This window comes from Mobula hypostoma, chromosome 5 (genome assembly GCF_963921235.1).
Source record: "Mobula hypostoma chromosome 5, sMobHyp1.1, whole genome shotgun sequence".
NCBI classification, from domain to species: domain Eukaryota; kingdom Metazoa; phylum Chordata; class Chondrichthyes; order Myliobatiformes; family Myliobatidae; genus Mobula; species Mobula hypostoma.
In genome coordinates this window covers 30,644,348-30,661,181 of record NC_086101.1, presented here as the reverse complement: position 1 = coordinate 30,661,181, position 16,834 = coordinate 30,644,348, and the positions used below count along the sequence as shown (strand labels likewise).

The following is a 16,834-nucleotide window of genomic DNA, read 5'->3' as shown; positions in this document are numbered from 1 at the left end:
TGCAGAATCTCTGGCATTACAAACAGTTCATCAGAAATGAACCCGGTCATGATCCAGGGACTGTCTCACCTTGGAGTTCCCAGTGCCTTGGGAAGTTGAGGGCAGCCTCCTGCATGTCTGTTTCCTGTGTGCACATATCTTCACACCAGTCAACATCCTCCCACTTTGGTGCCTCCCCTTGTCCTGTTGCACTCTCACTGGTGTGTGACCTCACACTTCCACAGTCTCAGAATTTCCCATTCATTGTTATAAGGGTGCCGGTGAGGCCACACTTGGAGAAGTGTGCTCAGTTTTAGTCATCCCACTACAGTAAACTGGAAGGAGTGCAGAAAAGATTTACAAGGAGGTGGCCAGGACATGGGGGATTGAGTTACATGGTAGACTGGGACTTTTCTCCTAGGAGTGTACGATACTGCAGAGTAACCTTATAGAGGGAGATCAAGCCACAGGTGGCACATACAGAGTGAATGCACTCAGTCTGACCCAGAGTTGGGGAATCAAGAACTAGAGAACATAGGTTTAAGTTGAGAGGGAGAGATTTTATAGGAATTTAAGCATGACATTTTTTACATAGAGGGAGCTGTGGACTGAGCTGCCAGAGGAAGTGGTTGAGACAACTGGACAGTGTTCACTGATAGGAGAGCTGCCACTGAAATGGCACAACTGGAACTCTGTGTGTGTGACTGCCCGCGCATTGTGTCAGAAAGACTGTCAATGTCCAGAGTGGGAACTGTGAAGGTGGGCACATGGGGATGGGCACTGTGAGTGTGGCACAGACTTGACCTTGGTTTCCTTCTGTTTGATGTGTTTGACTAATGTGAAGATGGAGATATCCGTATGGCTGATAACACACACACACACACACACACACACACAGTCTCATTTTAAAGAGGTAACCTTCCTCTCTGTTCTCTTCAATTCAGGGACTTCCTGGACCTCAAGGACCCACTGGATTCCCAGGACCAAAAGGACCTCCTGTAAGTGATCTAGCTTCATTTTCCAGTTCCCAACCTGTGCTGTTGTCTCACACACTCACAGACTCATTCATACTCACATACACCCACATATACACCCACACAGACACACAGTGCCACATACACACTCACTGTCTCTCACATAGACACACAGGTAAGTGTACGCAATGGTATGTAAACAGATATACAGGCATGCATGCACTTTGTTAAACATACACAACCTCAGTCTCTGACATTCTCAAACAAAATCACACCCACACCCACATAATTCGATGCATACTGCCTCAAACACAGCTACACACACAGGTACGCACACATTCCCCCCATTCGTAAAGAGACACAACTGCTAAAACATAGTAACATACAGTATGCACACTCTCACACAAATGCACTCTATCACACACTTTCTGTCAAAGAGAGACCTGCTCTCTCTGACACACGCACTTGCACTGTTACACACTCTCTCACACGTACTCACATGAAGACAAACACACACACTTTGTGTGTGCAAATACACTGGGGTGGAGTGTTCTGTAAACTGATGGGTCAGTGTGTCTGGAGACAGACTGAGATGATCAGGGGGAGTTCACCCTGGAGAAGTGGTGCCTCTCCAGCAGTGGGCTACAGCTGCAGAGCGCACGTCCGTTCAGAGACACCCACTCTGTGCCCTTCTGGACACTCACATCTGTGGCTCAAGGTGGCTGGTAAAGATGCTCGCTGGGTGTCCTGTGATTGCTCCGCTATTGCTGAGTGATTTTACTGTGGCAGCAGAGGTGGGGGTGGATGATAATCTGATATACCAACTCGACTTCCTTTCTTCGACAGGGACCTCCAGGAAAGGACGGAGTCCCTGGGCACCCTGGGCAGAGAGGAGAAGTGGTGAGTGTATCCTGAATGCAGTATCCCATTGCACTGGGAGATTATTATACAGGAAGGGTGGATTTCTCATTTTATTTTGGGAACATTAGTTTGTTACAGGGAAGTATTTCATTGAGGTTGGTTAATGTGCTGGGGGGATGCGGTTTATTGGGAGAGTTCATTGATTGGAGAGAAAGATTATATTTGTTGATTGGTTGGTGTACTAGTGGTAAGAGGGTTATTGGAAATGTTCACTGATTAGAGAACAGGATTAAGTTGGGTTGGGTCATGCACTATTGGTATAAGGTTTACCAGCAGAATGCATTTACTACAGAGAAGCAATTCAGTGGGATGGTTGATATAGCCCAGGGAAGGTTTTATTGTGAGAGTTAAGTTACTGCAGTGAAGAATCTCACTGGGATAGTTAATGTACCAGGGGTTTGCCAAGCAGCATTTAATTGAGTTAAATCATCAGCTTGGAAGCCATCTCTCAGTAGGCCAGGCGTTGAAGGGTGTATTGTGCAGTGAGAGGGCTAGGTTCAAATGTGTTTCTGCCTTTTCCTCATGGCTGACTTCTCTCATTCTTGCATGTGCATGAACAATGCCTGGTGATGTGTCGACTCCGGTTTCCAGGGTTTCCAAGGCAAGACTGGCCCACCTGGGCCTCCTGGTGTGGTTGGACCTCAGGCAAGTCCCACTTTTCGTGTCTACTCCTTGCTAACCTCCCTCCCATCCCCCTTGATCCTGCCTTAACTTCTGACATTAATGTGACTTGCTGGCTTTCTCCCATAGGGCTCCAGTGGTGAATCAGGACAAATGGGCGAGAGGGGACATCCAGGTCCTCCTGGGCCCCCTGGGGAACAAGGACTATCTGGACCATCTGGGAAAGAAGGCACGAAGGTGAGACGACTACAAGCTTGAGTGGTTGGGACGGTTGAGATGGCTCATGTTTGCAGTGGTGTGCCTGTCCAACTGTTGATCAGTGGTACTGGGGCTGCCTCTCTACCTTGCAAGCTGTTGGTCTCAGTAACTGTGAACCATCACTGCTATACTGGAATATGGTTGCAAAGGTCGAGCAAGGGGGATATTCCCAGCCCGTCTGCAACTCTGAGTCAGTGACATGATTAGATGCTGAGTGGGGGGGGGGGATAGGTGGTAGGGGCTGAGGGTGGTTTTGGTGTGTGGCCTCACTAGCAGGTGGGGGCAAATTCCTCCATTGAATCAGTCCTCTATCACTGCCCAGCCCTGAGCACAAGGCCTGCAGGGAGTTTCTGCTACTGAGCCTTAGACTTAAGAATTCTGATGGTTCATCTGTCTTGGAGTACTACAGTATCCACAAATCTCTGATTTTTGTCTCTTTCTCTTTCTCTCTGTATTCCAGACTTTATTTTTTTTTTAATTTCACAACTTGATTTTTTCCATTCTTCTTGTCTCCATCTGGCCATCTGTTAGGCACTCCTTACCCGTCTCTCACTCAGTCGACAGCTGAGACTCCTCCTCTGTCTCTCCTTCTGTTTCCATTTATTATCTCTCTCTCTCTCTTTCTCTTCTCTCTCTAGCCCTCTCCCTCTGCTACTTTCCTTCTCTCTTGCTCTCTCAATCTCCCTCTTCCTTTCTCCCTCCCTCTCTCTTCCCCACTCTTCCCTGCCTCTCTCTCCACCTTTCTCAACTCCTTCTCTCCCTCTCTCCCACACACTTTCCTTTTCCTTCTCTTCACCTTTCTCTCTTTCTCTCACTCATTCTCTCTTTCTCCTACTCTGACTCCTCCTTCACATTCTCTATCTTTCTGCAGCTATCAGTGTCTCTGTGTAGTGTCTATCTCCAATAGTCTCTCTTTCTTTCGTGTTGCTCTCTCCCCTCGTTAGGCTTTGTTAACCTATTACTAGTTCCCTACACTGCTGTCCACTGTAATGGATCTACAGGTACAAGTACTGTTGACAAACTCTTGCCACCTCTTGTCTACCACAGGGTGACCCTGGCCCTCCTGGTGGCCCAGGCAAAGTCGGACCTCCTGGACTGAGGGGCTTCCCTGGTGAGATTGGTTTACCTGGAACTCCGGTGAGTAAATGGATGGGAAGTAGTAGCACTGTCAGGAATTGGAGGTAAAAGTGATTGAATAAAGACTCAACTCCTCAGCCCACCTCCCACCTCTCTTCTCTCAATCATTATGTATCGCCCATCCCCAGAACTCAATCACCTAACTGCCTTCCCTCAATTCCACCTGCAACTTGTTCCCTCTAACTCTCACCGCAATTCTCCTGCAGTTCCCTCCTTAGCTTGTTCCACTCAAACTCTCTCCTCCAACCCTCACTTCTCCCAAAACTCTTTCCCCCTCCATATCTTAAATCCTGACCCATTACTCTCCCCAACTGATTTCCCCAACCTTATTTCGCAATTCACTCTCAACGCTACCCTGCTTTCCCCACCTCACTTGCCAACCGTCTTCCCATCTTTTTCAACTCTTTTCCCCCAAATCCCTTCCTCCAATTCCCTCTCCCAACTCCATGCCCAAGCACTTTTACTGCAGACACCTTTCCACAACACTGACCATGATGTTCTTGCCAACCCCTCTCACCACCACTCTCCCCCAATCCTTCCCCTCAACCTCTCTCCATGACCCCTCTCCCCAACCCCTCCTTCAACACCCGCTCCTTTGACTACTCTCCCTCGACCCCTCTCCCCTGACCCTCATCCCAACCATGTTCCTGAACCTTCTCCCCCACCCACCCTCCCTCAACCCACTCTTCCCCAAACCCCTCTCTCCCACCCACTCTTCCACAATTCTCTCTCCCCAATTATTTCCCATAACCTTATCTCTCTGTCAATCTGTTCTCCCCGAATATTCTCTCCCCAGCCTTCACTCACCCACAAATTTCTCCCCACCCAATTTTCTCTTCCCAACTCTGTCTCCTCCACAGCTTTCTTCTCAACTCTCCCCTCAGTTCTTTCCTCCCCAAAATCTCTCCCCTTACTCCTCTCAACACCTACCTCTCTACCATCCTCCACTCCAATGTTCTCTTTCTCTCGAATCATTTTCCTTCATTGGGCAGCATTGCTCAGATTTGGATCAGACTGGAGTCCAGCTCAGAGACCAGCTCAGGGCACAACTCATGGAGATCCCATCATCGTTACGCTCCACTGCCTCAGGGCCACTGGCACAGAACATGCTGCTATGAGTAAATTGTGAAAGTCAGTCCCGGAGAGCATCTGTGGAAATGATATGAAGAAGAGAAAACTCCCTTCAAACTGCCGCTTCATGGAACCAGCTGGCTCCCCCATTGTGAGCAGCGGCCAACTGCTCCTATTCCCACTGATTGGTCTTCGACTCCTTAACCACTTCTAACACTGTCTGAGACACAGCGGTCTTTGAATTGTAAAGCGATATGAATTAACACATTGAACGTGAGGATTGTATTTCATATTCACATTGGTTAAATTCAAATTATGAACACTTCTATCAATGCTCCTTCAAATTTGACTAACATAAAAGAGTGTGTTGTAGGATCTTATTCAGTAATGCCTCAACTTCTGTACACACGAGTTTACATAGTATCCTGTTATATAAGACTAGTGCTTATTATATTCAAGTTAAGTTTATTGTCATGCAGAAGTATAGTGATGTACAAGTATAATGAATATAAATTATACATAAATCATGTTTGATGTTGAAGAGAAAAGATATATCTTCACCATCTTGTATAATTTATTCATAATTTATGTTCTGTGCGTTGTCTTTGCCTCCATGTTTGTGATACTGCTAGAAAAAGTTTCTTCATTGTACTTGTACATCAAGTACAAGTATTCACTCATGCAGACAAGACATTAGTGGAGAAAGCACGATCAGAGACAAGCCCATGCAAGTGCAAGAAGTTGTAGGTAGTGTTTGATAGCTGAGGTAGGGTTAGTGTTGTTCAGAATAATTAAGAACCCTCTGATCGGAGGTTTGACCTGTTGATGGTTTGCTCAGCAGAACAGGCCTTCAGTGACCTGCTTCTAGTAGTTGCTAACTGGTTTATAATTCTTACATGTGCCGTGGTACAGTGACAAACATATAATGGTCCAAGCAGGTCATTTCAGAACATCAGTAAACCAAGGTTGTACAGAGGGAAAGGCAACAAAATGCAACATTTTGGTTGCAGTTACAGGGCAAGTGCAGGGCTGGCAGACAATAAGGCACACAGGTTATGATGAAGTAGATTGTGAGGTCAAGAGTTCTTCTTTACCATACAAAAGTCTATTCTTTGAACAGTGAGATAGAAGCTGTCCTGGTGCCTGGAGCATGTTTTCAGGATTTTGTATTTTCCACTCAGTGGGAAAGAGTAGCAGAGGGAATGTACAGGATGGGTGGGGACTTTCGTTACTTTGGCTGCTTTTCTGAGGCTGTGAGGTACAGTCAAAATCCATGGAAGGGACACTGGTTTCCATGAGGTGCAGCTCTCTGCAGTTTCTTCCCTCCTTGGGCAAAGCAGTTGCCATATCAATTGATCCACATGATACATCATGCAATAGACTTCACTCCTTCCTTTCTCCATTCTTTGCAGGGCGGAGCTGGACTGAAGGGCAGTCAGGGGCCACCAGGACCACCCGGTCCAGCTGTAAGTACCAGCCTTGAGATCGTTGCTCCTCTGACTAACCTGGGATATAGCAATGGCATCACAGTTAAGTTACCAGACTGGCAATCCAGAGACCCATGTTCAAACCCTACCACAGCAGTCTGAAATCCCACACCTCCCCTGAATTTGCAACCAGTACTACGTAATAAATCTTGTCTAATGGTGCTGATGTCTTAAAAAATGAATGGGAGAGAAACTAAAGAAAAAATGGCAACTAACAGGACTCTGTACCCGTTAAATATGCCATTTAACCTATTCAGCCACCAGGCAGAATGGTGCAGCCTAATCCCATTTCCCTGCTCCATGTTCTGGGCATCAAAAGCACCTCTGCTGCCCATGCAAAAGCTCTTTTCATTGTGATTAGGATGCCTGGCTCCACCACCATTTTGGGCATTAAGTTCCAGCTTCCATCATTCTTTGGTGGAAACATTTTCCCCTTAAATTCCCTCACCTATCTCTCCCTCACTTAAATCCAAATCACGCGCTAGTCTCGACACCATCATTATGGTGTCGAGGTCCTCATCGACGTCAACGATGGACGAACAACAACATTCTGTTAATTAAATATATCCTCCTGGCTATTGACTGTGCTGCAAATTATTTGCTCTCCTCCTTATCTTAGGCCCTCATCATCATGTGCCATGAATCTCCTTGAAACTTTCTGGATCAGACTTTTTTAAGCACTAAAATTCTTCACTCCTGGCACCTACCCCCTACATCTCCCTGGTAAATCAGAGTGTTATCCTGAATCATTCGTAGTCCTGTTTCCATCTGAAAGGGTAGTGATTGATGGGTTTCATTGTGTTACATTATCTTCTGCTGCCTGTCTCCTCACCAGCCGCTCATATTTTGGTCTCCAGGGCTCACCAGGTGTTCGAGGGAAGCCAGGACCAGGTGGTCCCATTGGACTGCCAGGACGTCCAGGACCTCAGGGACCACCCGGGCCGGCTGGAGAGAAAGGAGTGCCTGTGAGTACTTGTGTTGTGTTTTCAGGCTACACGTGACCATTGGTTTGGAAGGGAGGACATGGATAATAGTTTATGGGAGTGTGGCAATTCTTTGGTGGGGTTGGTCATTGGAATGGTGGAGTTAACCGTTGGTTTAGTGGGTTGACCAAAGGTTTAGTGAGAAAGACCATTGGTTTAGTGGGATTGACCATTGGTTTGGTGGGATTGATGATCAGTTTAGTCCGGTTGAGAATCACTTTGGTGGGATTGATTATTGGCTTGGTGGGCAGACCATCAGTTTTCAGGGGCAGACCGTCCATTTTCAGCAGCTGACCATCGGTTTTGAGGGGCTGACCATCAGTTTAGAATCTAAACTGATGGTCAGCCCCTCAAAACCGATGGTCAGCTGCTGAAAACTTTAGATCAACTGGCAGTGGTTGCTTGCTGGTCTTGTAAGGGTGGAACAGTGGTTTGGAAGGTTTACCATTTGTTTTGTGAGAGTATTATGCCTATTTTGAGTGTGGTTCTTGGCTGGGGGATCACTACAACTCTGTCATGGGCAAGAGGCTGGGTGATGCACATCTTGTTCATAGTGATGTACTGAGAAACCATGCTGGGAGATGTGAAACGACAGTGGTTGTCCCATCACTATCAGTATGTGCCTATATACCGTTTCCAACATTTGCAAATTATTTCTTTTGCAAATTATTTCTTCTGTTTGGACATAGGGTGAGAAAGGACCAATTGGACCAGCTGGTCGAGATGGCATCCAGGGCCCTGTAGGTCTCCCAGGACCTGCAGGGACTCCAGGAGGTCCCGGTGAAGATGGTGACAAGGTAAGGCCCACAACCGGAGTTACCACAGACTCTCTGGGAACACGTCAATCAGAGCCACTCCACATATCCAAAGTAATGGTGTGGGGGAGTTCAGGTTCATGGTTATTGTTGTCCAAGGCACACATAGCCAGGGTATAAATGTGATGAACGTTCAGCTTCTAGCAGCAACACTTCAAGACAAGGACAGATATGAGGTAACGTAAGCTTAAATGAACATAAATGATACATAAATTCTTCAAGTGCAAAACGAACAAAATAAATATAGCATCATGAGTGCAAGATTGAGAGAGCAAAAAAGTAGTGTTAAGGATCTTATGTAGGGTCAAGAAGCTAACGGCAGTTGCTGAATGTTGAAGTAGTCTTCAGGCTGCATGATGGCAGCATTGAGAAATGGCATAGTCTGGATGGTGAATGATTGCTGCCTACCTGAGACATTATTTCTTGCAGATGTCCTCAAAGGCAGGGAGAGCTGTAACCGTGATGGCTGAGTTCACCACACTATGCAGCTTCCTGCAATCCTGCAAATTGGAGTTCCCATACCAGGCCTTGATTGAACCAATCAGAATGATTTTGTGTGTACATTTGTAAAGGCTTGTCAGAGTCTTTGATGACTTGCTGAATTTTCTTAAAGATTCCAAAGAAGTGCACCTTCTTTATGGTTTTGTCTTTGTGCTTGGCCCAGAATATTGGCCCTGCAGCATGTTGACACCTAGGAACTTGAAGAAGGAATGTTTGGTAGTATATCAGGAAAACCCTTGTCAATAGACTTAAATATTGGGCACTGAAAGGGGACGATTGGTTATTGGCTATGATGTGGGCTCTGTCCAACATGTTAGCATTGCAACAAGCTAGGAATAGGCTGAGAAGTCCTTGGGATTTCAGAGTTTGTCTGTCAATGACAGTGGCTGGGACTGTTGCCTTGTAATTCCAGGGCACCCTGAAGTGGGCTGTCTGCTGTGGCCTTGTCAAGAGCCCATGGGCAAGCCTGGGGATCCTGAGGGGTGGCTGAGAGGAGGAGAAGTTGGAAGACCAGATTGATCAAGGCCTGGTGATAGGTTGGGGAGTTAGCTCTGGACTTGATCAGTAATCGATAAGGATCAGTGATATCGATGGTCTGTACTGGAACTCCAGCAGATAAGATGGCACGGTGTTTAGGACAGCGGGATATTATGGAGGGATATAGTGTTAAATCCCATTCATTAAGTTACTGAGGTTTATGAGCAGTGGGTTTTGATCTTACCTGTTGGATATGCTAATCTGACACTACTGGAAGATCAGCTTATCCTTGTGTCTCCAGAGCTGGGTGACCTCACTCACTTGTAGTATTCCAGGAGAAGCATGCTGCAGTGAAAAGGGTCATCCTGGGGTGCCCTGATAGGATTCTAAGGGACTGGATATATAAGTATTTGGATAGACAGGGACTGATTAGGGATAGTCAACATGGCTTTGTGTGTGATAGGTCATGTCTAACCAATCTTAGAGTTTTTCAAGGAAGTTCCCAGAAAAGTTGAAGAAGGCAAGGCAGCGGATGGACTTTAGCAAGGTCTTTGACAAAGACTCACACTGGAGGTTGGTCAAGGAAGTTCAGTTGCTTGGCATTCAAGGTGGGGTGGTAAACTGGAATAGACATTGGCTTCATGGGAGAAGCCAGAGAGTGGTAGTAGATGGCTGCCTCTCTGACTGGAGGCTTGTGACTAGTGGAGTGCTGCAGGGATCAGCTCTGGGTCTATTATTGTTTGCCGTCCATGTCAATGATCTGGATGATAATATAGTAAACAGACCAGGGTAGGACTTACATGATGAGCAGTAGGACACTGAGGAGTGTGCTAGAACAGAGCGATCTGAGAATACAGATCCATAATTCCTTAAAAGTGGAGTCACAGCAGATAGGGTTGTAAAGAGAGCTTTAGGGACATTGGCCTTCATAAATCAAAGTATTGTGTATAAAGGTTGTGTTGTTATGTTGAGGTTATATTAGATGCTTGTAAGAGTGTGGAATGAGTTGCCTGCAAAAGTGGTGGATGCAGGTTTCATTTCAGCATTGAAGAGAAGTTTGGATAGGTACGCGGATGGGAGGGTTATGGAGGGCTGTTGGTCAGGTGCAAGTCAATGGGACTAGGCAGATTGATACTGTGATGTGAATAAGGTGAGCTGAATGGCCTGTTTCTGTGCTGTAGTATTCTCTGATTGTATGATTCTACTACTCTAAGTAAATACCTATCAACCTCCGCTTTAAATATTCCCAGTGGCCTGGCCTCCATAGTCACCTTTAGCAATGAGTTCCACAGATTCACCATGCTGTGGTTAAAGAAATTCCTCCTAATCTCTCTTCTAAAGGCATGTCTTTCTATTCTGAGTCTGTGCTCTGGGCTTCTCGACTCTCCCACAATTGAAAGCATCTTCAGCACGTTCATTCTTTCTAGGCTTTTCAACATTTGGTAGGTTTCAATCAGATTTGGCTCATTCTTCTAAACTCCAACAAGTCCAGAGCCATCAAACACTCAGGCACATTCATTAATTCTTTCATTCCCGGGATCATTGTTGTAAAACATTCTGGACACTTTCCAATGCCAGAACATACTGCAAATGAGGACTGACCAACGCATTATAAACCTCAGCATTCCAAACTTGCTTTTATTTTCTAGTCCACTTGAAATGAATGCTACCACATTGCATTTGCCTTCCTTGTTACTGATTCAGCCTGCAAGTTAAATTTTAGTGAATCCTGCATGAGGACTCCCAATTTCTAACTTCTGAATTCACCCACTCTTTAGAATAGCCAACATCTTTATTCCTTCTAGCAATGAACATGATCATGTACTTTCCCACATTATATTCTATCTGTTACTTCTTTGCCCATTCTCTGATCTGTTCAATTCCTTTTGTAATCATACTACCTGCCCCTACAGCTTTGTACCACCCACAAGCTTGGTCACAAAGTCATCAATTCTATCAACCAGATAACGTGAAAAGTAGCAGACAACCAGCATCAACCATTGGTCACCTTTCCAACCAGAAAAATCCCTCTTTGTTCCCACTCTTTGCCTTCTACCCATCAGCCAACATTCTGTCCATGATAGTATCTTTCCTGTAATACCATAGGCTCTTATCTTGTTCAACAGCTTCATGTGTCAAAGGCATTCTGAAAATCAGGGTATGCAACATCCACTGACTGTCCTTTGTCTATCATACCTCTTATTTGCTCAAAAAATTTCATCCAATTTGTCTGGCAGGATTTCTCCTTAAGGAAACCATACTGACTTTGGCCTATCATATGCCTCTAAGTACCCCAAAACCACATTATTAATCACGGACTCTTAATCACTTGTCAACCAACGAAGTCAGGCTATCTGGCCTGTAATTTCCTGTATGTTTTTGCCTTCCTCCCTTCTGAAAGAATGGGGTCACATTTGCGATTTTCCAGTCCACTGCAACCATTTATGACATGAGTGTTGGAAGATCTCTACTAATGCCTCCACATCCTCTTCAGCTACTTATTTCAGAACCCTGGGGTGTCATCTATCTGGTCCAGGTGACTTACCAATCTTCAGACCTTTCCGTTTCCCAAGCATCTTTTCCGTGTTAATAGCAACTACAATCACTTCTGCCTCCAGATGCTCTTGGATTTCTGGCATGTTGCTGTTGTATGCCACAATGAAAACTGATGCAAAATATGTGTTCGATTCATCTGCTAGTAATATCTTTCAGATTAGTAGTTTTAATCTCACCTTGTGCGTATGTGTGCTCTGTCTGTATGTGACTGTTCAAGCCCTATATATCTAACCTTGAGTATTTGTCCGTATCTGTGGATTGAGTCTGTGTGTCTTTTGGGTGGTTTGTTTTCATCCTGTGTATGTACCCTGTACATTTATGATAACGTGTATTTACACCACTTGCATGGGATTCAACTGTATACATACAGAGGTTTGAACCTCTGGGTAAAAGGACAGTGCAGATACAGCCCCAACTGTATATGGGACTGTATGCTTACACTGTATGCACAAGGCACTGTATATTTACGTTATTTGCAGTTATGGATGCATGCATTTTTATGAGACTGTGTGTGTGTTTACACCAGGACAATATGTTGACGCTGGGTCTATATATGTGCACAGAACTGAGTGTTTTTTTAGGGCCATGAGTAATTTGAACTATTGGTACCCCTGCACATTGAGCGGCGCATTCTGCATCATTATGACTGGTCATCAGTTCTGAACATCAGTGATTTCAGCTCAAGATTCAGTGGCCAAGGCCTAACAGGGATTAGGCACTGGAGTATTCACGGGTGGGAAATGGGGAAAATCTTCACTGGGCAACATTCCAAGGGATCCTGCTGAGGTCAGACCTGATGTAAGGAGGCGATCAGGGAGTACAGCAGTGAGGAGGGAAGGGGGATCATTTTACATGACTATACCGTTGGAGAGGCGCATATGAAAGGTAGTGCACAGGGGCTGCTCATTGTCACAGAAAATCCAGTAGGGGACTGGATGGACGCATGAAAGGTAAACAGATTGAGGGATATGAAAGGTGATATGTTCACTCCGAGACCTTGTCACTGAGTGTAAAGTTTGGGAGGAGACTTGTCGAGCATCAAAGCCTACTTGGTCCAGCTGGCTTCTGTGCTGTTGCCTGGACCTCTCTGTATTCCAGTCCTCCAACAGCATTTGACTGAGGGATTGTAAGGTGGAGTTCTGTTTGATCTTGACGATGTGTGATGATGCTGACCATGTTTTGGTTTCTCATTCAGTTACTGACTTGGTAACCCAGAGGCAAGAAATGCAGGTTCAATTCCTTTCACAGCAGGTTTATTTCACAAAAAAAAAACTTGATTGTTAAAGAAAGAAGTAGTATCAGTAATGGTGATCATAAGGCAAGTAACAGTCAAGAGAAGAGATCAGCCCTCCATGTTCAGCCCCAACCGCAACCATTCGCTTACTCCACCACCAGAAGCAGGAATGTGCACCACCTACTGGATGCACTGCAACTACTTCCCGAGACTCCGCCACAGCATCCTCAACACCAGCCACCCATTCTACCAGCACAAGTGACAAAGGCAACAAAAACATGAAAGTCGCCCTCAAGGACCCACCCAATCTTGATTTGGAAATATATTCCTGTGTCTTCACTAATACTGGGTCAGTGTCCTGGAACTGCCTCCCTAGCAGCACTGTGGCTGTACCCATACTCCGGGCACTGCAGCAGTCCCAGAAGGCAGCTCAGCACCACCTCCTCAAAGGCAATCACAAACAAGAGAAAATCTGCAGATGCTGGAAATCCGAGCAACACACACGAAATGCTGGAGGAACTCAGCAGGCCAGGCAGCATCTGTGGAAAAGAATACAGTTGACGTTTTGCGGCCGAGACCCTTCATCAGGACAAAGGGTCTCAACCGGAAGCATTGACTGTACTTTTTCCCATAGATGCTACCTGGCCTGCTGAGTTCCTCCAGCATTAATTGTGTATCTATAGCAAAGAGCAATTACATGTTGGATCAGCTCGTAAAGCCCAAATCTCTTCAACGAACTAAAAAAAAGCAAAGATTTTGCATTTGCTATATAAAACTACATGTGATTCCAGACCTGCTGATGTGGTTCGCTCTGAAATAGATCAGCTCAGTTGTTTTAGTGCAGATGGCAGCAGTTCAATGAGGTAGCTCACCACTTCCTTCTTGGGAGCAATAAAGAAGGGGCAATAAACACGTCTCCATATTGAAATTAGATTATGATTTTCCATGCTACATTTCCAGTACTTACTCTACATATTTCATTTTAATAACACCCTTGTTTCCAGCATATACGTACACGGACCTTATATGGAAGCAAATAAAATAACACCGGGAGGAGGAGGCCTTTAGGTCCATCAAGCCTGCAATGCAGTTAAATACAACACCCGGTCTTGCTAGTAGCTAGCTGTTTGCTTTGTAGCCATTGGCAAGCACTGGTTGCCCTCGTAACCAGGAAGAATTACAGTCAATGGTAGGATTTGCTTGCGACACAATATTTCCAACAACCAGAACTGCAAGAGGTGGATTGTGTTGTAAATGATAAGGTCTATGAAACGGAACTACCTGTAAGTCTGTTGCATGTATGGGCAACACTTATTTCATATTATGTTTCATATCTTAAAACATTTTGCCCATCAATTCAGTACCAGCTCTCAGAGCATTTAGCAGCACTTACACTGCCGTGTAAAGAATCTATTCACACAGCCATTATGGTGGCATTCGTTAGTCTCGCGAGACCATGGATCTGCGTCTGGAAAGTCTTTCACTCTCCAGGGCGCAAGCCCGGGCAAACAGCCATTGTGCCACCCAACTTTCTATGCTGGAGCTAATTTACAGCAGCAAATTATGTACCAGCCTGCATACCTTTGGGAAGTGTGAGGAAACCGGAGCACGCAAGGCAAACCCACGTGGTAAGAGGGAGAACGTGCAAACTCCACACTCAGATGGTGCCAGAGATCTGGGTTGCTGCAGATGTGAGGCACAGTATAAGACAATTTTTCATTATCACTGACATACGTCATGAAATTCATTGTTTTGTTGTAACAGCATAAACAGTTACTCTAAGTTACAACAATAAATAGAGAAAAATAAATAAGCAGTGGAAAAGAGGTATAGAAAGGTAGTGTTCATGGATCATTCAGAAATCTTGTGGTAGAGGGGAAGAAGCTGTTCCTAAAACATTGTCTGTTGGTCGTCAGGATTTTGTACCTCCTCTTGATGTGCGTCTATATATTGGAGTTACTCATTGAAAGACTTTGGACAGAAGTACTGGGATCGTAGGTGTGCAACAAAGGATTTGCTTGCACTTGATGTTTGAGCAAAACTCCCCATGCCCGCAGGCAACTAAGGTTTTTGCTTCTGTCTCCTTATTTTTTAGGGTGAAGTTGGTGAACATGGGCATAAGGGAAGGAAGGGTGACAAAGGTGAACATGTGAGTATATCTATCTCAAGTCAAGTCAAGTTCGTTGTCATTTAACTATGTGCATGCATATAATGCATGTAGAACGGAGATAAAAGTTTCTTCAAGCCTGGATGTAAAGCACGGTAGTACAAATAACACACAATAATTTATGAAGCTAAGGATAAAATCTACAGATGAGTCACACATAAATAAACTAAAGTGCATTAGTATTAAATATTGTAAGGTACGAAACAAATTAACCAGTGACACTTTGAGTACAATGTGGCAGGGAATTCAGAAGCCTAATAGCCTGAGGGAAGAAACTGTTTCTCATTCTAACCATTCTTGTTTTTATGCATCATAGTCTCCAACCTGATGGTAGAAAGTCAGAGGATGCTGGATGGATGGGTGGGATCCTTAATAATTCTAAAGCCCTGTATATGCAGAGCTCCTGATAAATGTCCCTGGTGGATGGTAGGGAGACCCCTATGATCCTCTTAGCTGTTCTCACAGTCCTTTGTAGGGACTCTGGCCCGATGCTTGACTGCTCCTATACCAGATGGAGATGCAACTTGTCAGGGTGCTCACAATGGTGCTCTTGTAAAACACAGTTAAGAACGGCGGGGGGGTGGGGGGGAGCCTTGCTTGCCTCAGTCTTTTTAGGAAGTAGAGGTGCTGCTATACCTTCTTGTTCAGGGAGGTGATATTAAGGGACTAGGTGAGACAGGAGCAAGCGATGTAAACTCCTAGTAGCATGGTGCACTTAACTCTCTCAATGGAGGGGCCATGTATTGTAGAGCATAGAATAGTACAGCACAGTACAGGCCCTTCGGCCCACAATGTTGTGCCGACCCTCAAACCCTGCCTCCCATATAAGTCTCCAACTTAAATTCCTCCATATACCTGTCCACTAGTCTCTTAAACTTCACTAGTGTATCTGCCTCCACCACTGACTCAGGCAGTGCATTCCACGCACCAACCACTCTCTGAGTAAAAAACCTTCCTCTAATATCCCCCTTGAACTTCCCACCCCTTACCTTAAAGCCATGTCCTCTTGTATTGAACAGTGGTGCCCTGGGGAAGAGGCGCTGCCTATCCACTCTATCTATTCCTCTTATTATCTTTTATACCTCTATCATGTCTCCTCTCATCCTCCTTCTCTCCAAAGAGGTATTTGCAGAGGTGGATGGATCGTCTGCACCCTCCTAAAGTCCGCAATGAGTTCTTTGGTCTCATGGTCTCCTTGGTCTCACTGCTTTTCATTACCCTAGTAGTAACACCACGTAATTACCCATGGGAGTGGAGGCAAAGGGAAAGGACAATGAAGTACAGGAGCAGAGGCTTCAGCCATCCAAGTCAATGCCAGCCCTCTAGCACCCACTTATACCAGTCTTACTTTTCTCACATTGCCATAAACCGCCCCCAGATTCTACCGCTCACCTACACCTGGGGATTAATTCACAGAAGTCAATTCACTTACCTACCAGGACGGCTTTGCGGTTTGGGAGGAAATTGGAGCCCCCAGGGTGCGGGGCGGGGAGGTCACGGCAGGTCACAGGGAGGATATGCAGACTCCGCACATAGACAGTGCTGGAGGCTGGGACTGAGCTCTGGAAGCTGGAGCAGTGAGGAGCTGCTCTACTTGCTGTACTACTGCGCTTTCCATAATCAAACCTTAGGGAGGTATTGAGTGCTGAGGAA

General features: G+C 45.5%; 1 protein-coding gene across 1 annotated transcript in view; it reads left to right on the top strand.

The window, feature by feature from the left end:
- The window catches only part of LOC134346173 (collagen alpha-1(V) chain-like), a 273,825-nt gene that overhangs the window by 196,004 nt on the left and 60,987 nt on the right, over positions 1-16,834 (top strand). The window contains exons 36-44 of the mRNA XM_063047492.1: positions 924-977; positions 1,800-1,853; positions 2,466-2,519; positions 2,625-2,732; positions 3,801-3,890; positions 6,374-6,427; positions 7,306-7,413; positions 8,121-8,228; positions 15,110-15,163. Of these exons, the coding sequence (XP_062903562.1) occupies positions 924-977; positions 1,800-1,853; positions 2,466-2,519; positions 2,625-2,732; positions 3,801-3,890; positions 6,374-6,427; positions 7,306-7,413; positions 8,121-8,228; positions 15,110-15,163 (684 nt within the window). The remainder of the gene's footprint in view (positions 1-923; positions 978-1,799; positions 1,854-2,465; positions 2,520-2,624; positions 2,733-3,800; positions 3,891-6,373; positions 6,428-7,305; positions 7,414-8,120; positions 8,229-15,109; positions 15,164-16,834) is intronic.